Source organism: Micromys minutus, assembly GCF_963924665.1.
Source record: "Micromys minutus genome assembly, chromosome: 7".
In the NCBI taxonomy this organism is placed as follows: domain Eukaryota; kingdom Metazoa; phylum Chordata; class Mammalia; order Rodentia; family Muridae; genus Micromys; species Micromys minutus.
This window is the reverse complement of record NC_137976.1, coordinates 5,127,872-5,152,636: the sequence shown is the minus strand read 5'-3', so window position 1 is coordinate 5,152,636 and position 24,765 is coordinate 5,127,872. Positions and strand designations below refer to the sequence as shown.

The 24,765-nt window shown below is 44.6% G+C and overlaps 1 protein-coding gene across 1 annotated transcript; it reads right to left on the bottom strand.

Moving 5' to 3' along the window:
* Positions 1-13: 13 nt before the first annotated feature.
* GART (phosphoribosylglycinamide formyltransferase, phosphoribosylglycinamide synthetase, phosphoribosylaminoimidazole synthetase) lies at positions 14-24,765 on the bottom strand. The gene is made up of 22 exons (XM_080919260.1): positions 24,680-24,765; positions 21,868-22,050; positions 20,506-20,601; positions 20,128-20,302; positions 18,296-18,407; positions 17,616-17,684; positions 16,824-16,949; positions 15,599-15,686; positions 15,170-15,255; positions 14,669-14,837; positions 13,384-13,615; positions 10,548-10,642; positions 10,161-10,270; positions 9,643-9,841; positions 8,255-8,506; positions 7,906-8,058; positions 5,328-5,534; positions 4,123-4,260; positions 3,021-3,151; positions 2,559-2,700; positions 1,264-1,379; positions 14-1,166 (listed from the first exon to the last, which is right to left on the bottom strand). Exons 2-22 carry the CDS (start codon positions 22,010-22,012, stop codon positions 978-980), a joined length of 3,030 nt encoding a protein of 1,009 aa, XP_080775386.1. The 5' UTR covers positions 22,013-22,050; positions 24,680-24,765; the 3' UTR covers positions 14-977.

The window sequence follows — 24,765 nt, the reverse complement described above, 5'->3', positions numbered from 1 at the left end:
AAGAACTGGATGCTCTGGTTTGTAAACTTTATTATTATTAAACAATGTATTTAATAACTTTAGCTTACAGACAGATCTTACTCCATAGCCCTGGCTGCGCTGAAACTCTGTAGACCAGGCTGGCCTCAAATTCAAGAGATCCACTTGCCTCTGCCTCCCAAGTGCTGAGATTAAAGGTGTGTGCCACATCTGGCTTTGAAAATCTTATTACAGTGGTTATTTTTTACATGTGTAGTTTCGTATTTTGTATGCTATGGCACATACTTGTGGAGTTGTCTCCTGTCATGCGGATCCTGGTGATCAAATTCAAGGTGTCTAGCAGACCCATCCAAGGGTGCTTTCTTACTAGTCAAAGGGAAAACTTGTGATGGTGTGTGGCACAGGCCTGGGGTGTCCCACCTGCCTCTGAGGCGGTCAGGGTCTGTCAGCACAGCAGGCCTCTGCTGCTGCTGGAGCAGGGCTACTTTCCTAGACCAGGATGGCCTTGAACTCAGAGATCTGCCAGTCTCTGCCTCCTGCACTGCGATTAAAGGCATGCGCCACCACATCCTGGGTTTCTTATCCTGCTCTTCTAAGACTATAGTTTAAGGACCTGCTGCTGTTCTGAATTTAAAGCGTAAGGGAGGTCTCTGGGTGCCTGTGGTAAGGAATCCGGTTGTGCAGGCTGGGCTCTCCTTTTACCAGTGCAAGCTGCTCAGAAAAGCAAGGTAAGCAGTAAGCCTGGAGAGCTCCCGTCTGGATCTATATGTGCCCAGCACATTGTGCCTATGTGCCTAGACCTTCCTACTTCTGCATGTCTTAAAAAATGCTAAGTAAGTTTTGTTTTTAATGGACCTATTTATTTAAAAAAATGGCATCAGGTAAGGATTAAAGTCGTTTTGCTAGCAGATCCTTAAGTTTGGGCCATGGCCGTGATGAGAAGGCACCCGGCAAAGCCCTGCCTCGCTCAGCGCTGGGTCCACTCCACATCGGCATGGTTACTGCTCTGCCCAGTGGATCTTGCCATCTTCTCCCAGCTGCACAGCCCCACTGGCCACCAGCTGGAGGGCTGCAGGGAAGATCTTATGTTCTGCTACTTTGACTCGTTCAGACAGCGTTGCAACTGTGTCACCCCTCTGCACAGGGACAGCTTCCTGTAGGATGATTTGTCCGGCATCTACATCTTCCTGGAAAAGGAAGCAAATGTTTCCAACCTTGCTTTCCAGCCAGTGTAGACTGCACCCAGACACTAGGGGCATAGGTTTGTTAGGAATAGATACTCACAGCTACGAAGTGTACGGTACACCCAGTAACTGTGACACCAGCTTCCAGGACTTGCTCATGAGCATTTGAACCCTTAAAAGAAGGGAGCAAGGATGGGTGGATGTTGAGCATTTTTCCTAGAGAGCACAGAAACAGTAGTCAGAAATCTTAGATCCTGTTATCCTGCAAGAACAATACATTTACCTTAGGAAATAAACTCTGGAGGGAAGGTACCCACTGTGTAGACCAATGACCACAACAGGCTGCAGTCAGAGGGCTTAAGGAAGAGAACAGGGCTGGCAAGATGGCTGACAAGGAAACAGGGTGCCTGCCACCATGCCTGATGATCTGCACCCAATACCCAGGACACACACAGTGGAAGGAGACACCTAATTCTACAGTGTCCTCTGACTACCACAGGCGTGCTGAGGTCACCGCTCCATGCACACAAAGTACACAGTGTCCTCTGACTACCACAGGTGTGCTGAGGTCACCGCTCCATGCCCACGAAGTACACAGTGTCCTCTCACTACCACAGGTGTGCTGAGGTCACCGCTCCATGCACACGAAGTAAAGAGCAAGGGAAAGGGAACAAGACACTGTAGACAACTACACACTTTTAGGGACAATACCTTCCTTGTCATCTTCGGCACGCTATAAAGAGAGCATGGTTCTCATTTCTTTCTGTGGTACTAGGACCTGGAACTAGCCCCCAGCTAGTGCTGTTTTCTACTATTTGTTATGAGTGTTCTGCTTGCATGTGTGCCTGTGCACCAGAAATGGGCCTGGTGTGGGTCCCTGGGAATGGAGTTACAGAAGGTTTGGAGTTGTCATGTGGGTGGTGCTGGGAACTGAACTCAGGTCCTCTCTAAGAGCAACAAGTGCTCTCAACCACAAATTTTCTCCAGCTGCTAGCTCTTGGTTTTTGAAACAGGGTCTTGGTCTTGGCCTTAAACTGATTACATCAAGGCTGATTTCTTCCCAGCTCTCCCTTTATCTTGGGATCTTTCTCTTCATTTTTCTCCCATTCCTTTACTTTGCTTTCACCAGAGTATGTCCTATACGACCACGCTGGCCTCCTGACTCAGCTTCAGGATGTTAGGTTACAGGTGTGGTCTGAGTCTCACTCTTTGCTGACTTTCCCATTCTACTGACAGTAAAGTGTATCTTTGCATTAACGAAGACAGTGGTTAGTGACAACCAGTTTGACAGCGGAATGACCTGCTCAGTGAATCATTATGGGCACTTTTTACAAAGCCAAGGGAACTAGTTACATTTCACGTTAACACCCTTGAGTGTTAGAACTGTTTGCTTACCATCCCATTTTCTGACAAAAGGGCCAGAGAGGATCCTCATGAATCCCGCAAGACAGACTATGTCTACAGAGAACTCTTCCAGGACTTGGTCAACTGCGTTGTCAAACTCAACACGATTTTTATATAATTTATGATTAATTACCTGTAACAGGAAACAGTAAATAACCTATTTTCAGGCTACACTTCAGCAGTAAAGATGTACCCACTAGAGGGTGGCTGAGGAACAGGCAGGATGCAGTAGAAAAGCAAATCCAGCCCCCACCCCAAATTGGGAAGTTCCACAATTACACAACCATCTGTAGCCTTGTGAGAGCAGAGTGTGAGTTTAAGTACAGCCTGCAGGGGCTGGAGGTGTGGGCACAGGTACACGTGAGGCTCCAGGTTGAAATCTGGCATTAAGCAAGCAAAGTACCCGCCCAGCAGGCCCAGCCTACAGGAAAGTCCTTTTCTGTAGTCACTCACCCTGGTGGGAATGCCAGCTTGCTCTGCTCGGGCTAGACCCGCAACGGCAGCCTTGTTGGAGATGACAAGAACGATGTGTGAGGCGCTCTTTGGATCCCGAGTGCTATCTATGAGTGCCTGGAGGTTGGACCCTGAAGAAGCAGGAAAAGCCAGTGAGCTGACAATTCTGAAAGCTTACTCACAGCAGTCCCTTGGGCCTAAAATACATTCAAACTGCAAGAGCACACTGCAGGGCAGCCATGGTCGGGTGCCTCTGACAACACACTGTTCCGAGCACTGCTACTTGTGAGGAAAACCAGAGCTGGGTGTGGTGTGTCCCCCCAGCAAATCCCCGAACTAGGAAGGATGAAGCCAGGGCAGCTTGGGTTACGTGGTGATTCTGAAAGCTAACAGCAAAGCCACTGTGGTGACCAACAGAAGCAAATGTTCTCCTACCCAGGTCTTACTTTTAATAAAAGACAATTTTAGAATTTTATATTTTATTCTCAAAGTAAGACATATAGAGGATAAAATACCAGGTTAATAACGTTTATCATTTCTCACACTTAAGAACATGCTGAAGGTGAACACATGTAATTATTACTTCAATTTTTAAGCTTTTTCATTTATTGAGGCACAAAAGAGGTGGAATCCTTATCCTTTTGTTTTATGTGCATGAGTGGTCCGCCTGTATGAATGTATATGAACCACGTGAGCCTGCTGCCCAGACTTCAGAGGAGGGTGTCAGATGCTCTGTGTTAGGGATGGTTGTGAATCACTGTGTGAGTGCTGGGAACAAAACCTAGGTCCTCTGCAAGAGCAGCAAGTGTCTTCCAACTGCTGAGGAACCTCCTGGTGTTTCTGGAGGCTGTTTCTCATTGTGTAGTCCTGTTTGGCCTGGAACTCACAATGCAGACCAGGCTGGCACTGAACTCAGGAATCTGCCTGCCTCTGCCTCCCAGTGCTGGGACTGAAGGCTGTCCTTTCTGTCTTACTTTCTCTTAGTCATTTCCCTGCACCCCCTCTTTTGGTCCTCACCCCAGGTTCTGCTAGAGCATCTTTATTATCCAAGTTCCTCCCACCCCATCTGTGTGAATAGTGGTGAGGAGAAGCCATGCTTTACCTGTTCCAGATATTAAGACAGCCACTCTTGCCTTCCTTTGTTGGTCAGGGAAATTACTTTTCAGGAAGCCATTTGCCACCACTGACCCATTTGCTTGTATGGTTTCAATCAGATTCTTAACTCTGACACGCGGGGAATCTTCATTTCAATTATATGCATAAATAAGAACAACTATGAATTAATAGGAATAATAGAAAAACATAAGAAAACTTTAGAATATTGTATTTTATGCTGAAAGTCAAATATACAGGAAGTAAAATACCAGGATAATAACATTTACAATTTCTCACTTTTAAAAACACACTGAAGGTGAACATATATAATCACTACTACAACTAGGAGCTACTGTAGAGCACATCAGCACACGAGGCACAGCTACATAAAACAATGCCTGCCCATGCTCTCCCCAACCCATGGACCTCCCTCATGAGCCTGTTCTCACAGTGTTATGACATCCTGGCTTTGTGGGAGGCATGTGACCCGGCAAGGCCATTCAAGACTGAGAAAGGATGCTGTCTGGAGAAAAGGAGACCTTCTTACTTTGGAGTAAGCTGAAGGACATTACTGTGCAGCCCCAGGAGAACCTGCCTGTAAAGAAAACCTACACAGCACTGAGTAGATAGACAGAAGCAAGGTGTGCCGGCATCTGTTAAAGTTATCTGAATGGCTCTGCCACCCATTAAATTCTGATGAGCTCTTTTTTAAAAATTTTTTAAAATTTTTAAAAATTTATTCTATATAAGTACACTGTAGCTGACATACTCAGACATACAAGAGGGCATCAGATCCCATTACAGATGGTTGTGAGCCACCATGTAGTTGCTGGGATTTGAACTCAGGACCTCTGGAAGAGCAGCCAGTGCTCTTAAACATTGAGCCATCTCTCCAGCCTCCAAATTTTGATGAGTTCTGACTAATACAGACAACTGGTCAGGGTGTTCACTCACTATTGCTTGGGTTGAACTAAACCTCTAGGCAGAACCATGACATGTTTTGTGTAGTGACTTTATCCTGGGAGAGAGTCCTGTGCAGTGTGGCTGTGCATGTGAATACTCCCAGAGATGTCAAAGTTCCACAGTGCAAGAGGGTGTGTTCTGGCACCAGTGTGACTCACGGTGCATCACGGTAAAGACAGATGCCATAGTAGTGGCTGGAAGGAAGGGTACAGAGCTTGATAGGCAGAGAGCTGAGTTAGGAGCTGTTACCTTCAGGACACGCAACAACACTGCCTATAACCCAGGCTTCCTCCTGGTGCTGTCGAATGTCGTGTAGAATCTGCTCTGTCTGGTCTTTTGACACCACCAGGGCAGCTCCAACCCCACAGTTGAATGTCCTGGCCATTTCTTCTTCAGAGAGCTGTCCTTCTTGCTGTAGCCATGAGAAGACATTGGGGACCCTCCAGGTACAGGCATCTTAAAACAAGAGTTGCCCAATTAATTCACTGTCCCATACAGAGACCACCATCATGAAACTGAACTATTAACGGTCCTTTCTTTTAGATCCATTTCTGTCGGCACTGATAATGGAGGAGGTGTGTGTTCTGTGCTTCATGAATGTACTGGATCTTTAGAAGCCCCCAATGATTTACATGTGCTAGTAGCTGAGGACAGCAGACTGGCACGCCACCTTTTCTGTTTGCCTGAGTCTCAGTGATAAGATGTGCCCTCAATACTGTGCAGAGATCCCTGGAGGGCAGAGCTACAGAGCGTATTCTGACAAATACCGTTTCCTGAATTTCTTCTAAAGCTTAGGTTCAGAGCTGACTTGCAGCTCCTCCTTTGTCACAAGCAATGCATCTTATCACACACCAAGTAAAGGCTTTACAGACACTGCCACAAAGACTTTCAACAATGAAGTAACATGGAAAAAAAATAAAGTAACATGGATATTTCTTTGGGAGTATACGGGCTACAGGATTTGAATTACAAAATCTATACTGAACTATTTAAGACAACTCTAAAAGATTTAGCTTTGGTTGGAATGTTTTGTGAACTGGACACAAGGTAGAGTGATCTGAGAGGGGAAGCCTCCATGACGTTGGCTGTAGGCAAGTGACTGATGGAGGAGGCCCGGCTCACTGCCACCAGTGGGCCTGGGTGGAACAGGAATGCAGGCTGGGCAAGCCACAGGGCACAAGCCAGTAAGCAGCATCCCTCCATGGTCGGACTCAGTTGCGACCTCCAGATTTTGCCTTGAGTTCCTGCCCCCACTTCCCTCAGTGAGGCACTGTGACAAGAGTTATAAGATAAAACAAACCCTTCCTTCCATAGTCTTTGGTCATGGTTTTTATCACAGCAAGAGAAGCCCTAAGTAAGGTGGATTTTTATTTAAAATTCCTTAAGGAGGGGAGGCATCGGCAACATTCCATCCAGGCTATGCGGTACTACACATGTTCTCTAGATACATATGCTTTGTGTGTGTACGTATGTGCACATGTGTGCTTGCTGTCCCTGAAGCTGTGGGCTGCCAGGTGGTCCGAGGACTGAATCCAGGTCCTCTGCGAGAACAGATTCAGCCACGACTCTAGCCCAGATCTGAACTGCTGCCGATTGTTGGTTCCTTCTACTCACTTAGCATGCCTCTATGATAACCAGTTTTTGTCTATTTGAAACAGGGTCTCATTCTATCGTCCTAGCAGATCTGGAACTCCCTATGTAGATAAGGCTGATCTTGAACTCAAGGAGATTCATCTGCTTCTGTTTCCAGAGTGTGGGCTACCACACCTGGCCTGATAATTTTTTTTTTTTTTTAAATGTATCTTAAGACATGCAACTTGTCTACAGGTCTTTCCCCAGTTAGGTTTATTAGTATTTCACTTGCAGGTGTATCTGTGCACCACATGTGCCTTGTGTCTTGGTTTTCAGACGGGGGTCAGACCCCATGGAACTGGAGTTAGGGATGGTTGTAAGCAGCCATGTGGGTGGTGGGAAATGAACCTGGGTGCCCTGTGGAGCAACAAGTGTTTTTGACTGCTGAGCTGTGTCTCCAGCTCCCCATTAGGTTCAATTCCATTATGAACCTGAGCGAGTTCAAAAGATCCCACCATCACAAATGCTCACCATGACCTCAGTGGCCAAGGGCCACTAGCAATGTAAAGCAGCACATGTTCTCTTTCACAGGAAATGGTTCTACCGGGAAGTAGACGGTACAGTAATAAGAAACCAAACTCCTATTTCAGAGGAAAAAAAGTCAAAAGCCAAGCTTTTTGAAGCACTTAACAGAGAAGAGATACAAGCTGGACATAGTGGGACATGCCTCAGGGAGGCTGAGACGGGAAGCTCAAGGCTAGCCTGGACTACGTAGAGATCATGTACAACTAAGAAAATGAAAAGGCTCTTGGAATGAGGCTATATGGGCTGAGCATCCGAGTGAAAAATGCCACACTTAACCTCATCGGATGGTTCATAGTATGCAGGAGAACACAGTAAAAAACATTACATGAGGCTGTATATGGTGGGGTACACACTCCAGAGGCAGAAGGAAAACCTCCATGAGTTCAAAGCTGGCCTGGTCTAGAGAGAGTGTGTGTGTGTTCTAGGACAACCAGGGCTACAAAGAGAAACCCTATCTCAAAACAAAACCAACCGACCAACCAACCACAAAAAGATCTCCCATGTACGTGCACAGACTCACACCCATGTAAGACTGGGCATGTTCTCACAGGACATGGATGAGCATGCATGCACTCACACTCACAGCACATGTTCTTTCCCTTCAAGCGTATCCAGATCCACTTCAGACTCCTGAGGGAGGACTGGGATGACTTCCAGAGAATGAGCTTACCTAAGTCTACTCCAAGCTTCCGAGGCAGGACCCTGGGGATGTTTTCCAGCAGTCCGCCTCCAGTTATATGAGCGAGAGCTTTGACCCGTCCTGAGCGTATGAGAGGCAGCAGAGAGTGGCTGTAGATCTTGGTTGGGGTTAGAAGTAAGTCCCCTGTGGATTGGAGAGATAACCCAACACTTAGCCCGTGCACTCGAAGCCCAAGCGTAGAGGCCATTCTGAAATGAACCAGGACAGCTACCTTGCATAGGTTCTGCATGCACCTTCCCTCCTAGTTTTAGGTAACCTGGGTTTACCCCTCGAGCAGCAGCTCAGACATCTCCAAGTACAACTGCAAGAGTCCATTTACCTAAAGTCTGATCTCCACAACCACCAGGGGCTGGGGAAGAGTACTGGAGTGAAGACCTTTCCACGATTTTCCTCACAAGGCTAAACCCATTGCTGTGGAGACCAGATGAAGCCACTCCCACAACAGCATCTCCTTCTGTGATCCTTTCTAGCTGAGGGAGCTTCTGGTGTCTCTCCATAGCACCAACAGCAAACCCAGCAAGATCATACTCTCCGGGAGGGTACATGTCGGGCATCTCTGCTGTCTCCCCACCTGGAAAGACAAGGACAAAGGCATCCCGCGATCCTGTGAACATGCTTAAGCAGTGACAGAAGCCACATTAAACACACTCACTTCTATATCTAGAAGTGTATTTGCTGCTTGGTTTCTAGTGAGAGCTGGCGTCTGTAAGCAGTGAGGTGATGCTACAGGTCTTACGTGGCCCTCAGACATCTCTACCCTGACTCATGAATGCTCAGTTGGATTTCACAACATTCCACAGTAGTGTGATTTCAAAAGTACTTCCATGTTTGATTTGAAGAGGGCATTGGATCCCCTGGAACTGGAGTTACTGCAGCTTGATAATGTGGGCTCTAGGACCAGACCCAGGTTCCCTGGAAGAGCAGCGAGTGCTCTTCACTGCTGAGCCCGGTCTCCAGTCCTTAGCTGGTTTTACAATCACTCTATCTTCCTCGTCATGCTGTCGCCCTCAATACAGTGCTAGGTTTAAGGCACACACAGTGGAAGAGGGAAGCACAGCCTCCACCATAGAAATTACTGTAAAAACAGTTGAAAGGCAACTTTTGGCCTTGAGAACTTATTTGTCTTCAGATAGAGACAGGTATGTTCTTTCCATTGAGACAAGTCTTGTTACATAGACCAGGCTGGTTCAAACACTCAGCAATGTTTCTGCATCAGCCTCTAAGTGCTAGGATTACTGTCACACACCACACCAACTCTGAGATGTGACAGAAATAGTTCCATTCTCTGGCCTACTTCAAAATTAATTTTGCTAAAAAAACAAAACTCCCTCATATATGGTTAAGCAGAATGTCTTTAAAATTGAGATTATATTCCACACCCATCCCCAAAACTCCAGAAAGAGTTTCTTTGTGTAACCTTGGCTGTCTTGAGACTAGCTCTGTAGACCAGGCTGGTCCTGAACTCACAGAGATCTTCCTGCCTCTGCGTCCCAAGTTCTGCGATTCAAAGAGTGCCTTTACCACTTGGTTACATTTTTGTTTATGCCACTTCTGAGGAGACTATAGTTTAATATATGCAGTCCCACATGGTTTCATGTACACTTCGCTTTCCAGTTCAGTGATGTAACGTCTACCCACGACAAGTCCCATTTAAGCTCTACATGACGGACAGGCGGTACACAGGACCTGTGGCTCGATGGGCCATACCTAGGAGAGCACAGCCAGCCTGCCGGCAAGCTGCAGCAATTCCAGCAACAACAGCTTCAGTTGTACCCAGGTCAAGTTTTCCACAGGAAAAGTAATCGAGGAAGAAGAGGGGCTCTGCTCCTTGTGCGAGGATGTCGTTCACACACATGGCAACCAGATCCTGACCGATGGAGTCATGCTTCTTGCACAGCTGGGCAATCTGTAGAATACAAACAACCACAGAAGAAGCTCCACCTTTTATCTCGTTGGTTCACCCGGAGGCTGCAAACTCCAGTGCCTTTGGCTAGCTGCTCAGAACCTCAGCAGGGAACACTACATCCTTCTTTAAATCATCCTCTCACCAATGCACTGCAACACTAGTGTTCATGTGCACCTGACCACAGGGCTGCAATAAATGTAGTCGCCATGACTCTTTTTAGCTCATGCATGTTAAGAAGACTTGATGAACAGAAAATTCATTTGAAAGACAAATTCTCTTTTCTCTCTCACAGAACCTTTAATCACAAGTGTCTGGTTACCTTCAGTTTTGTTCCAACACCATCTGTTCCAGAGGCCAGAAGAGGATCTTTGAAACCAGCTGCTTTCAAATCAAAAAGACCAGCAAAGCCTCCAAGGTCAACACTGCAGCCTGTCAGAGAGAGAACAGATTATGTGTGCATTTGAACTGATAGGTCCATGAATACTGGCACCATTTCTTCCTGACAATGGGTAATGGAAGAGCTACTTTTCCTGAGAGAGTTCCATGTACACAGAAAACTAATCAAGCAGAGAAGAAATCATGTCCTCGGCTTAAGAGTAACTTAGACGAAACCTAGCAATTTGAAAATCTTCCCTCAGCTAAATGTAAGGCCCAAATCAGTTTACAACACCACTGATCCATTAGCAGAGTACAGGGTTTAATTTACCTGGTCTGGAGGTGGCTTTTGCTAAAGGCTGAATTTTCTTTACCAGCATATTTCCGGCTGCAATGTCTACTCCGGAGTCCTTGTAAGTCAGGCCCCTAGAGAAATGAAGATGAAAACAAAGACATCAACCTTACTGTCAGCAGGAATTATTATCTGAGAGGTCTCTTTAAGTAGACTGGCTGTTCTGGAACTCACAGAGATCTGCTTGTTTCTGCTGGGATTAAAGGCACTTACCACTACACCACCAGGGAAAATTATCTTCATCTAAAAAACCTCAAGCTCTAGGGAAATGGCTTGGTTAAAGTACTTGCCCCACGAATCCCAGATGCGTGTAATTCCAGCCAGGTGAGGTGGTGATACGGGGTTCCCAAAGCAAGCTGGCTTATAGAGACTAGTCAAACCAGCGAACTGAGGTTGATGAGACCGTCTCTCGAAGGCTAAGGTAGAAGAACAGATCTCACACACACACAGACACATCCATAGAGGACAAAGTAGAAGACATTTGGTTTGCCCATCCACTAAGGTGCTCACATTTTTAAACCTGTGCCTGCACCCACCAGACTCCAGAGCAGGAACAGGGAATGAAATGTACTTAGCACCCTTCCCAGGTGATCTGACTGCATTGCCAATATTGGGAACAGCTTTTATTTTATTTGATCATGTGTATCTTACAGATTTTTGGGGAAAAAAAAATTGAGACAGGTGGGCTTCAAACTTGCTCTGCAAGTCTTCCTCTCTCACTTTATTTTTTTAAAGATCTATTTTATTAATTTCCCGTATATGTTGCTTCCTCCCCCACTGAGTGCTGGACTTAATAGGTGTGCACTACCACACCTGATTTGAAATTTTTTCCCAAATTGTGATAAAACATGCATGGTAAAAATATGACAAATAAAAACTTAGCATCTTAGCCATTTTTAAGTCTCGTTCAACTGAGCTGAACAATTTCACGAGGCCACGGTTACCGTCCATCTTTTCTCACTGAGTGGCTCTCCATTCCTGACTCTCACTGGCAGAACACTATTCTGGTTCTCTGTAGCAAACTGCCAATACTTCAGCCCCAGCCTCCCCAGTGCTGACATTATAGACAAGAACCTCACCTGGCCCCTTCTACTTTTAAACAGCATTATTTTACCACAACTACTCTCAGGTCAGCTTCAGTGTGAGTAGAAATGAAATGCCAGCACCAAGTTAAAAAAAAAGAGAAAATGGAATTAGGAGGCTGGAGAGATGGTTCAGTGGTTAAGAATGCTGACTGCTCTTCTAGAGGTTCTGAGTTCAATTCCCAGCAACCACATGGTGGCTCACAGGCATCTGTAATGGGATTTGGCGCCCTCTCCTGGCACACAGGTGTACATGCAGACAGCAGTCATATACATAAAATAAATAAAAACAAATATAAATAGGACCGTTAAGAATTCTGTGAAAACGTTCTTAAAATGCAAACTGTGTCCTCACTGTGGCAGTACCCACTTTGCTAGTCTTCTCATAGTTGAGGGCACTGGAAACAGAATTGCATATTGCTTCAGAAAAACCCAAGACCGTTGTGTAGAGATCAAGTTTGGGAATGGCACTGTGAATTCACTTGTCTTCCCTTGCAGAGGAGACAGATGAAGAAATGTTTTATAAAGCAAGCTGCTGGGCTCCTGGGAAGACTGCCAGCCAACTCCCCGCCTGAAGTCCGGGGCCATTCACTGGATATGCAACCCTACGGGGAACATTTCATTTGCTACAGTTAGGATTTAAGTATGCTGGGCATACTGGCATGGGCCATTGGAGCTCTGAGAGTTCCCGGCCAGCCAGATGGTAAGAAAAGCAAACCAAATCAAAGGAAAAAAAAACAAATCCAACTTCTGCCTCTTAAGGTAGAGAATTCTCTTGGTATTTTAAAATTAAAAAAGGGGAAATGTTGGCACAGTATTTTAGGGCAGTATACCTATAAAAGGGTTTAAAGCCAATCTTTTGCTCAGGGCAGTTTTTGAGGGATGGTTTAGTGATTCAGAGCACTTGTTGGTCTTGATGATTTGGTTTTGGCTCTAGCACCTTTATGTTGGCTCATAATCATCTGTAAACCCAGCTTCATGGACTTGATGCCCTCTTCTGACCAGAAGACAACAGGCATGTGTGATATACATACACACACACACACACACACACACACACACACACCACACCCACCTGAAAACTTAATGAAAGGTAATGTGATGTTCTTTTCTTTTGTTTATCTTGAGACAGGGTTTCTCTCTGTGTAGCTTTGGCTATCTTGGACCACTTGGGCTAGCCTTGAACTCAGATTGCTCTGTCTCTGCCTCCCAAGTGCTATAACTAAAGGTGTGTGCCACCACTGCCCAGAGTGATTTGTGATATAAAAAAAAAAAAAAAATGCAAACACTCTTGTGGCAACCAACAAGTTTATTTACTCTACAGGAAAGTATCTGTTAGTGATTGCATTGGTGAGGATTAAATACACTCAGGTGGTAGATAAAGGGACAAAGCAGGATCTGTAATTCACACTCCAAACATTCAACTGTAACAATTCAGGCAGTAACCATCTTTATAATCTCGACAAACTTTCCAAAGGTAAGGAACTGCCAAGAAGAGTCTCCGTGATTCAAATGCTGCTGTGCTGTTCTTTGGGTGGTGGGTGACATATAAAGTCTTACTGTCATTGAGTTTGAGACGCCCTGCCTATCTCAGATTTCAACCATAATATAAATAAAGGTCCAGTCAGTTTCACAGGTAGGAAGCACACAGAATGACTTAAGACAGGGCTAGCAGAGTTTTCTCCCAACCACGTAGGACAGTTCTGAGCCTGCCGACTCAGAGGCATCTTTACCTGGGCCGCTGGAGGAAAGCCACCGCACGGAAGCCAATGTCCTTTCTATAAACTGCTCCCTCAAACTTTATAGCAGCCAGTCCTCTCTTGGCCTTGTCAAGGGCTGACATGAAATTTTCATGGACAGCTGTCACTGTGAGGACTCTGCCCCCGCTGGTTACCACCATGGCATCTTTAAGAGCAGTGCCTGCATGGAAGACCTGCAGTCCTAAAGCTTGGGCCTCAGGAAACCCTGGAAAAGAGCAGAGGTAAAAAACTGTTGCTTGTCTTTTCTTTGAGATGGGTCTTCACTGTAGACCAGGCTGGCCTCACTGATCCTCCTGCCTCTGCCTCCCAAGTCCTGGGATTAACAACATGCTCTACAACAGAGATTTTACAATAACATTTCATTCTGTGCTACTGTCCTGTTTAAAAACTGTAGTTTCTGGGGAGTGTAGTGAGGGAGGGAAAATTCCTGAAGTAGTTGAGACCTTATGGCTAGTTTTTTTTTTCCACAAGCGGTTTCAAAGATAGCTACACTATTTCTTTAACTGTGATACAGCCAGTTACAAAGGCAACCCTCTCATCTCCATATCTCATCTGTTCCCAGTGTCAAGATACCCAGTGTGATAATGTGCTAGCAAGGTCTCTGAGTGTTTGACTACACCGTGCCACCCAGCACTTTACTTCACGCCTGCTGGTAGTGTCCAATACTTCATTACTGGAATTGCTATCACACTTCTCAGCCCCAGTCTGGGGAGAAATTTCATCAACACAAAGGCTCTTGGTTAAATCTCATCTTTCTGTTCCCTTCCAAAAACACACAGTTCCTGAGTGTGTGAGACCACAGGGTGAGAGTTCTAGCTTCCTTTGCTGGGCAGGGGAGTAACTGTAGTTCTTGAAGCACACACTCTAGAAGTACTAAGGCTACACTACAGCATGTTAGGGATCACAGAGGATCTTGGCTGGACCACAACTTATGTGGACTTCATCTTCTTTTCTAAGCAGACTTACCGCTATTTAACCAGATACCTCACGGCCTGTTAGAAAAGGGGGAGGGGGAAAACTAGATTCCAAACTTTGAACCCCACCATAGAAATCACTATCCAGCACACTGCACTGCATAAAGCAGAGCTCGTGTCTCTAAAATCTCACCCATTCACGCTAACCACCCTGGCTCTGGGAAGGTGGAGGTGCCGAGCTGCAATGGGATCACACTGGGAACTTGACCAGGTCACTCAGGTCTCCTGGAGCAGGAAGAACAGAGCGGTACTCGCCGCCTAACCTCTTACCCACTGTTCCTCACCTGTAATCTCCACACCCTTGGCGTAGGCTCCAGGGTACCCTTCACTTGCCATGACAACGGTTACAGCACTGTGGTTTTCTAGCCAAACAGGCAGAGCTGTGTTCAGCAGGCCGTCTAGGGTGGACTGAATCACTTCATAGAGGTCACTTTTAAGAAGTGGGAGGATGACCTGGAAGAACAGAGTCAGGAGGTGGACGAGATGAACTTTGTGCAGCTTCTCCTTTATCCATCGCTCCCATTTCCTTCACCAGGATACTGACTGAAGTCTCTTTGACAGCAATGGTTTCAGGCTGATGAGCTGTGGGAAGAAAACAGTGCTTCCCTTCTGAAGCCCCGAGTTTATCACTGCTACTGTTGTTACTGTCACCAACACCATCACTGTCAGGTCTCTGCAGCCCTGGCTTTCTGGAACTCACATTCAGAAAGCCATCCACCTCTGCCCTAAGTTTTAGTGTAGAGACGCGCAACACACCAGGCAGTACTTAATTTATTGTTACCCACCTGGCATTCTGGATCACCAAAACGGCAATTAAATTCTAACACTTTTGGGCCATCTTTGGTCAGCATTATACCAGCATAAAGAATTCCTTCATTGAGAGAGAGAGAGAAAGAGAGAGAAATCAACCTGTAAGGGCGTAACCACAACAAGCACATTGTAGCTATAAAGCCCAGAATATGGATTGTTTTTCCATTGAGTTGAGGCTGGTCTTGAACCCCAGGTGCTGGGATGACAGGCGTGTCCCACCACACCCAGCTTATGGTACTGCAACTAGAACCTAGGGCTCCATTCATGCTGGGCAAGCTTTTTGCCAGCTGAGCTCCAGCTCTAGTCCTAGAGTAGAAGCATCTAATCCTAAACACTTCTGTAGAAGAGAGAAGACATCCCAGCCAGAGCAGCGTCACTGGAAAGATGGTCTGTCAGATGCTCACCTGTGTATGGCGCCCCCTCCTGCTGCATGCCGTCTACTGCTCTCTGAAGAATAGTATCTTTAATTTTTACTAACAAATCCTTAGAAACCTGGGGAACACAGAAACATTTAAATGTAACTATTTTGTTTTTAAAATCATTTAAGGCTGAGTGTTGAGGTGTACTCCATTAATCCTAATACCTAGGAGGCAAGGGCAGGTAGATTCTGAGTTTGAGTCCAGCCTGGTCTACATAAAGAGTTCCATGCCAGCCAGGTCTAGTCTAAAACAAAACCAAAACAAACCCTCATTGCCCTTGATCTTCCAGAACAGGAAATATCTCTAGGAGATCAAAGTTTTCATATTCAAGGACACATTGGTGGCAAGAAAAGGAACCAGGATTCCTTCCGCAATGTGACCACTTTCCCTCAAAACTTCACTGAACACATCAATCATAATGATGCAAGTAAGGGCCCGCCCACCTTTGTCTAGTTCTCCCCTCCTCATGCTCCTTAGGAATCCTTCTAGTACATTCTACCCAAAAATTTAGGCCTACATTATCTATGGATATGAGCTAGTAAATTTAATTGAGGAAATCAGGCTTACAGACAGTTGTGTCAAGCTAACTATTACCAAAGCCCATAAAAGATGCATGCTTTTGTTTAGTTTTTTTTTGAGACAGAGCCTATGTAGTAGCCCTTGCTGTCCTGGCACTCAGAGATCTACCCTCTCTACCTGGCATTTCAGGCATGTGCCACTACCACAGCTCTGCTATTGATCTTTTAATCAACACAAGCACACAAATGGTATTATAGGAACACAAATAAAAATGGTTATCAGCAATGAAAAGAATTGGCCGAGTTTCTAGAGTGCTAGTCCATTCTATTTCAATGGAGACCTTTTTTGAGTCAGGTTTCTTCTTTGTAACCCTGGCTGTCCTGGAGATGTTGGGATTAAAGGTGTGTACCACTGCATCTGGCTAATAGTGATTTCTTATACAAAACTACCCAGAAATTGGGAATTGCTGGTCAGTATTAAGTACAGACAGCAGTTATGGCTTGTCCTGGATCTCAATCCTTTTTATGTGCTGGGCCCTGCACTAGGAGGGGACGTAGTCAGATGTCATTGGACTTCCCATTTCTTACATACTAGATGGTTGTTAGTTCCTCTCAGGCTTTCAGAAGAAAGAAACTGGGAGAACTTTTCAGCTGCAAGAGTCAGACTGCAGGTCAGCAGTGGCGCGAAGTACCTGAGGTGCTGGGCAGTAGGCTCCCATCCCCCCGGTGTTGGGGCCCCGATCTCCATCCAGCAATCGCTTATGGTCCTGTGCTGGGGGCATTGGGGCCACGGTCTTCCCGTCAGTGAAGCACAGACACTGTGGAGGAGACAGATTAGTCCAGTCAGGCTAAGGTAAAAGTCAAGAAGGCAAACAGGACTCTTATGAGAGGAGAAGGTTTCATTTCAGAAGAAAGCTTGAAAAACAATTCCTAAGTCAGTTGGCTGGAGCCAGAAGACAGTGGATATCCAACTTGTAAAGGAGCAGCCATTTGTAGCAACAGGGAAAACTGAGGTTCTGCCCAAGATGGTGCAACCTTCCTGCTGGTGACACATCAGCACTCCTACTATAGTCAAGGTGCATGTGCCGTGTAGTAAGTGTGTGTGAAACAAAGACCACAAACCTATAGAACCTCCCTGCCAACATATAGACCAGTGGTTCTCATCCTGTGGATCACGACCCCTTATATCAGATGTCCTGCATTGCGATTCATCACAGGAACAAAATCACAGTTATGACGTAGCATAAGACAATTTTATGCTTGGGGCCGCAGCACAGAAGTTGAGTACCACTGCTGTAGGGGACGATTAAAAGAGAGCACATGCATTTTCTCATCTGAATCTAAGTGCGTGTCCTCTGAAACTGTTGGGCTCATGTTCTTACAGGAAGCTACCACAGTTAAGTAAGCTTTTTTTTTTTTGGGTGGGTGGGTGGGTTAGTAGGTGAGGTGGGGTGTGTTAAAGGCAAAGAGATGGCTATACGTACAGACACTTCCTCCCCTTCCAGAAACTCTTCAACAACAACTGTCTCACCAGCTGCTCCAAAAGACTTTTCCTAATTGTAAGAATAAAAGGTCTTGTAAATTTTAAAGCTTTTATATTTACCAAGTTGACTTACAGAACTGTCTCCCATTTGAGTTATGAGATATATGAACATCAAAATTCTTTCTTGTCTCAAGACTTAACATGAATTTTTCTGGTTATTCTGTGACAGCAGGCAGAACTCACACTGTACAGACGTGATGGGCACATCTCTCAGATTGCTGACACAATTTCATGATTATCACTTCATCCCCTATTCCTGGAGATGACCACATCAATTAGACAAAGCCATGTGTGTGAAAATGGATTTCTCTAAGAGGTTAAGTCATAATTATCATGTAGATTAATTAGGAAAGAAACATTGTATTCACCCACTGCTCTACTTTTAAGACTTGGAACACACCAAACAAATGCCTTTGTTCTCCTGGACTTGGAGAGTGATCTGTAAGTCCCATGGGCTAAAGACCTTCTACCGTTCAGTAGCACACACCAACACATTTAGTCATGGTTTAGAAATTGGTGTAGTGCAGGACTTGCCAGTTTTTCAATTTGGTACATTCTGAGGCCCACTCTGTAAACCTGTAGTATCTATCCATACACACAAAGAACCTTACATCCACCTACTTGCATGATTTCCTGTACAGCTTTGCAGGCTTCTGCTTTGCTCTTTGCCACAATCACCCCCTTTCCTGCTGCAAGACCACTGGCTTTCACAACCAAAGCAGGAAAGTTTGCGCTGTGAAGACAGGGGAGCAAACAGCGTTCTATGATTGTTAACAGTCTGTTTCAGCAAGATTGAAAGTTACACAGAAAAAAATATGACACCAACATCATTTCAGGTACTTCTTGCCAAGTTTTTTTTTAAAATAAATTCCTTTAAAATTTTGATCATAAAGCATGTACAATTTTGCTTTTTTTCACATATATTGATGCCACATAAGGAAGAAGCATTAAAAACCTAAGCAGCCCTGTAGAACAGATATGAGGTAATCTTTAAGATAGCAAAGCCTCTTGCTTACGTAAGGAATTCTGCTGTAGGAGACTAACATTGGCAGACACCCACAGACCAGTTCTAGAACACACAGCAATGGAGTGGGCTGGAGATCTGGAAAGAGGCTTAGCCAAAGTAACAAAGTTGTCAGGGTAACAATAGTCAGTGTTAAGAGACTCTGTAGGAGCTGGGCAGTGGTGTCTTTAATCCCAGCACTTGGAGGCAGAGGCAGGTGAATCTCTTGAGTTTGAGGCCAGCCTGGTCCAGAGTGATGGCCAGGGCTACACATTTAGTCCCCCTTGCCTGCCACCTCTGGAAAAAAAGGAGCCTTGTGGGATGAATAGTGAATTAAGAATGAACTAGGGTCAGTGGGTCGACCGAAGTTCGATTTCTGGAACCCACATAGTGGAGAGAACTGACTCTTACAAACTATAGCCTGATAAGTGTTAAATTGTACACACACACACACACACACACACACACACACACACACACACACACACACGGTTTGAAAGGAAAACACACTGACTGGGTGGCTGGAGGGAAAGAACAGAGGGAGAGAGGCCTGCGCTCACAGAGCACTCAATGCTTTCCATGTGTAGGAGGCAAGGGTACTTAGCGGTGCTGGCTTGATTCCCAGCACCCACATGGTGGCTCAGAACTCCAGACCCAGAACCTAAGCCCTCACCTCACCATTGTGGGCACAAGACCATTCATGCAGGCAACACACTCATAGACACAAAAAAGAAATAAACTTTAAAACCAAACCAAACTAAAAAAAGACCTTACAAATTCAGTAACTCTGCTGGGAATGGTGGATCACACCTGCTATCCCAGTACTTAGGAAGCTGAAGCAGGAGGATTCCCATTAGTTTAAGATCACGCTGTTGCTGTAACTAATCACTGTTTCTGGTTTGCAGGACAATATATATTTCCTGTTTGAAATTTCTCAGGAGTGAAGACATCAACATACAGTCTACAAGATTATTCAAGAGAAGCAGGAACAGAATCCTAGGCTTTTCCCCCTTTTGATTTGAAACTGGATCCATGTAGCCCAGGCTGGCTTTGAACTGATCCTTCAGCTTCTTACCTCCCAGATGCTGAAGAATCCCATCTTATTTTAGTATTGTAAGAGGAAATGAGCTATTTGATTGAGAGTATATTTCCATAATTAATTCAATATAAACCTGTGAAAGCCTAAGAAGTAAACATTTATTCTTTTTTTGTTTGTTTTTCAAGACCTGGTTTTTCTGTGTAGCCCTGGTTGTCCTGAAACAAACTCCATAGACCAGGTTAGTCTCAAACTCAAGAAGAGATTCACTTGCCTCTGACTCCCAAGTGCTGGAATTAAAGGCGTGTGCCACCACTGCCCTGGTTTACACATTGTGTTTTTGAACACAAAAGCGACTTCATGTTATATGTCCGTTATAAATGCTCGCCCTTTAAAAAGGTCACCTCTGCCCACCTCATAATAAAGCTGCAGGCATCTTCAGGATTGGTGAACGCTCTCCACTGTGCAGTTGGGATTCCGTGTCGGTCCATAAACTCTTTGGCAAACTTTTTACTGGACTCTAACTGAGCTGCTTGTGCTGTGGGGCCAAAGCACCGCACTCCTGCAGAGGTCAGGTCCCCAACAATCCCTAGAGAGCAAACAGAAATCCAGGTGATCCAGGTTCTCTATGGATTAGAATGAATATGAATTATGATTACATTAAAATTTAAGGATTGAAAGCTCCTTTCCTAATGTATTTTATTACAAATCCTCATAGACAAGTGATTTTGATGAAATGTCCTCTAAACTTCTATAGGTACCATGCATGTTGTAATGAGAAATAAAATTTACCTGCAGCCAGAGGGGCCTCTGGTCCAACAACTACAAGTTCAATCTTTTCATCTTTGCAGAACTGAGCAAGGGCAGTGTGATCACTGATGGAGGCAGCTGTAAGCAGAAAATATAAACTCACATGTGCAGAAATATCTCCAGTTAAAGAAATAAAGTGAGCACCATCCTTAGTAAGGTAATTAAAAACCAAGTTAATTGTTGGTTTGCTTATGTTGGAACAGTTAGTAATTTCACCATGAGAAATTCCAAATAGTGCATTAGGTTAAATAAAGCTTAGCAGCAGTTGAGTGATTGCCAGTATTATAATGTGGCTGTTCCTGTCCCAGTGTTGGTTACAGAGAAACAGACAAGCCCAGACAATATATTCAGAAACTTGTCCTTTAAGTGTTACTCAAAGTTTATTGAAAATCCACTATGTATTAGGTATTAGAATAACCCCTTTGATTAAGATGTTACAACAAACTAGGATCCTTAATTTTGGGATATTAATAACAGTGCATAAATATTAGTAAATACACAAACAATTGCAAATATGGACAAATTAAGCAAATCTGCTTTAAAGCAAACTGAGAGGCTAGTTCTGGTTGCGTCAGGAAGGGTCTTTGAGTTGATTAAGCAAAGGCAATTACTTTATGTAAGAAAACTCTTCTCCATGTCTAGAGAAAGAACCCAGGCTCTCCATCCAAACACAACCGGGCCCAGTTAGATCAGCCAGATCAGTATAGCAGAGGCAGCAAGTGAGGGCACACCTACCCTAAGCTGCTGCAAATGGCCGCTAATTTATGATAATCCCAGGGGATTCTGATGAGTGGGTCCCTACAGCCCCAACTGCACATACACCCATGTGCCAGTTCTGCAAGAAACACACAATGCCCTGTTTCTAGACAAACACCCCAGAAGGAGGTATTTTCTTATTTCCATCTTTCCTCTGAGTCCATAAATGTGATGCGACGCATTGGCTATTGTGCAGACAGAGTGAAACAAGAAGTCCTTGTGAAGGTAAGATGAGGAGCTTAGGTTTTATCCTATGGCCTGCAAGCTGTTCAGTGTAGTGTATGAACTGACCATTAATGGTACAGAATCCACACCTGGCGGTCCCATTCAAGTTTCCAGACGTATAGAATGCCTTTAATCTGCATGATGCGCAGTTGCCTTCTCCATCACTGTGGCTCATAAGGCTTAAAATACACACTGCCTTTTGTTACCTCAAACAGTGAGAATTCATGTTACTACCTTAACACTGTAAACTCAGAGAATGCATTCAAACTTAAATAGAAATACACCTTATTAAAGGGCATGTATGAGCTATTGTTTATTATCAACAAATATCAACAACCACTCCCTGTTTTGAGACCTTATTACCTGCATTGGAGATCTTCCCAGCACAAGCGGTGCCTGCATTTCCTGGGGCAACCAATACTTGTTTGACATGAGGAGACTGTGCGAGTTTCCAGGCCAATGTATGTTCCCTTCCTCCACTACCAATTACAAGAACTCGGGCTGCCATTGCCGTCTCTGAAGCAGGGACTCAGAAGCAAATGAAAACTGCAGGACAAAAACCACAGTAGACATTTTAGAACACATGTGTTTTAAAAAAACCTCTCTGTTTTGGTGGTGTTTTATTTTGCTAATTCTTGTGTGAGCTGGTGTTTTGCCTCCATGCATGCCTGTGTACCATAACTGTGCACAGGAGTCCCTGGAGGCCAGAAGAGATTGTTGGATCTCCTGGAACTGGTGTTATATTATAGGTAGTTGTTAGCTGGTAATCAAGCCCCGGACCCCTAGAAGAGCAGTCAGTGCTTTTAACCGCTGGGATGTATCTGCAGCTATTCTTTTCCTTATGAGAAAATCATGCTATGTTGACCAGGCTAGCCTTAAGCTCATAGTAACCCCCTGTTTTAGCCACCTTCCAAGTGTTGGGATTACAGCAGGTACTACCTACCATGCTTGGCTGCACAAATCATAATTTAATACTTGTTTTTAATTTTAATATAATACTTGACTTCAATATAATACTTGTTTTCATACAAGTGACATTTTCATCCAGAGATTCATTATTTAGAAATTGGAATTTATGGCAGGACATGTTGGTGTATGCCTTTGATCCTAGCACTCAGGAGGCAGAGGCAGGTGGATCTGAGTTTGAGGCCAGCTTGCTCTATAGAGGAACTTCCAGGACAGAAAGAATGTCACAAAACAAAACAAAAAACCTAAGAGCCAGAGCTTTTGTGCTAGGGTGTGCTGGCTCCTTTAATCTTAGCACTCAGGAGGGAGAAGCAGGAGATCTCTGAGTTTATGGACAGTCTCGAATACAGAGTGAGTTCTATGACATTAAGGACTACAGAGAAACCCTGACTCTAAAAGCCAAAACAACCAACAAACCAACCAACCTAAAAACAAACAAACCCAAACAGATTCTCTTGTTTTAGTCTTCCAAGTAGGTGGGACAATAGGCATGTTTCATTATATCTAGTGTTGCTCTTTTAAATTTATACCCAAATTTAAGCCTTAATATGTGGTACAGAGAATGGGCATTACCAGTATGCAATTTCTCTGTCAAGGGTGAAGAAATAAGCTTATTTTGAGGGCTATCTGTGCACTGTCCAAACTATGATGTTTGTTGACAGGACAGTAACGTACTGTCCCTTCAACAGTGAGTGTGTATGACTCAGAAAAAAGACTTATCTAAATGGTGGGAAGAGGTTCTTTGCCTAATCAGCACTCTAAACAACAGAAAGCCATTACGCACAGGAGGTCTATAACTAAGCATATGTGGGGTACTGCAACGTCAACTAAACTACTACCAATTCTCCTTCAACTTTCTTTTTGGAAAGACAAGGTCTGAATCCCTGGTTGTCTAAGAACTTGCTATGCAGGTCTCAGGCCTTCAGAGAGATCCTCTGGCCTCTGCCTCCCTAGGGCTAAGATTATAAGCATGTACCACCACATCTGGCTTCTCCCATTTTTGTTTGGTGTCTGTACAAAACCAAGTGGCAAAATAATTTGTTTATTGTCCACAGCTTGCAGGCTTATGATTTGAGATCTTATGGGATGCTGTGGATTGGAAATATGTTAGAGAAACCAAAATCAAATACTAACATATCTCATTTGAATACAGGCATTTGTTAGGTTTAGTTCTTAAGATGACATTAAAATACCACATACTACAAAATACCCAGAAATAGGACGTGCTAATTTGTTATGTTATAATACTTCATATACCTAATTGATACCTATTGCTTAGAATAGAAATTCAAATTCTAGCACAAAAAAGAGAGGAAGGGAAAGATATTAACTTACACCAAGGTGACTCATACAGAAGATGGTTACAGAAAAAAGAAAACTGAAATCTGTAACTCCTAAATTGATACTTTATTTTGGGATTTCGTAAAGAAAAACCAAGCCGACTGACAGTAAGTACTTCTGCAGAGAGCTGAGGTTTAGTCTTCCAGCACCCACAAGGTGGCTCACAAACATGAGTCTAGAGACTGACCGCCTTCTTCCGGCTTCTTTAAGGCTTTCATTGATGCACGTGGGCACAAACCTACCTGAAAGGGACAACAAACACTCCCACACATAAAATAGACTTTAGTTCAATTCTGTGTCACTTTCTTAGAAATAGCTGAAGCTATTAGACCTTTATATCTAACTTGAATAAGAAGAGCAGCGCAAGAAGACATTTGTGAAACAGCAGTACTACTGGTCTCTTCACCAGGAGAGGCTGGGTGCCTGGGCTCCGGTGTCAACAGAGCCTTACTAGCCGGGAGACCTGGAGAGAGTCTTGTAACTTTTTGGGTATTAGTTAACTAGCAAGCAGTTTTATAGCCTTATAAAAGCTAAGCAAGAAGAGAATAAAAGAATCAGGTAAAATCACTTCCAAATAATTTGTTTTGAAACAGTAGAAACCAAATACAAAAGTGGTCCATGTAAACCGTTAGTGACTGGTAAAACCACAGCCGATTTAAAAAAAAAAAAAAAGCTATCGGCGTACAGGGTGTCTTTAAAAGGCAGATACTCAGAAACCTGGACCTGGCCGACCTCCCTCAAGGCCGTGCAAAGCACGTGGCCTTTCCCCCAGCCACACCAGTTTCCATAGTAGCACCGGTCGCTGAGGTTAAACCCACAGGTCAAACGCAGTCCCCGCATGAATTTATAAACCAAGGGATTCACGCACCTGCAAGCCCCGCCACGCAGCTCCCACTCGAACCCGCCACTCGCACCCGCCGGAAGTTGGCCCGGGGAATCCAGCGCGCTCCGGCC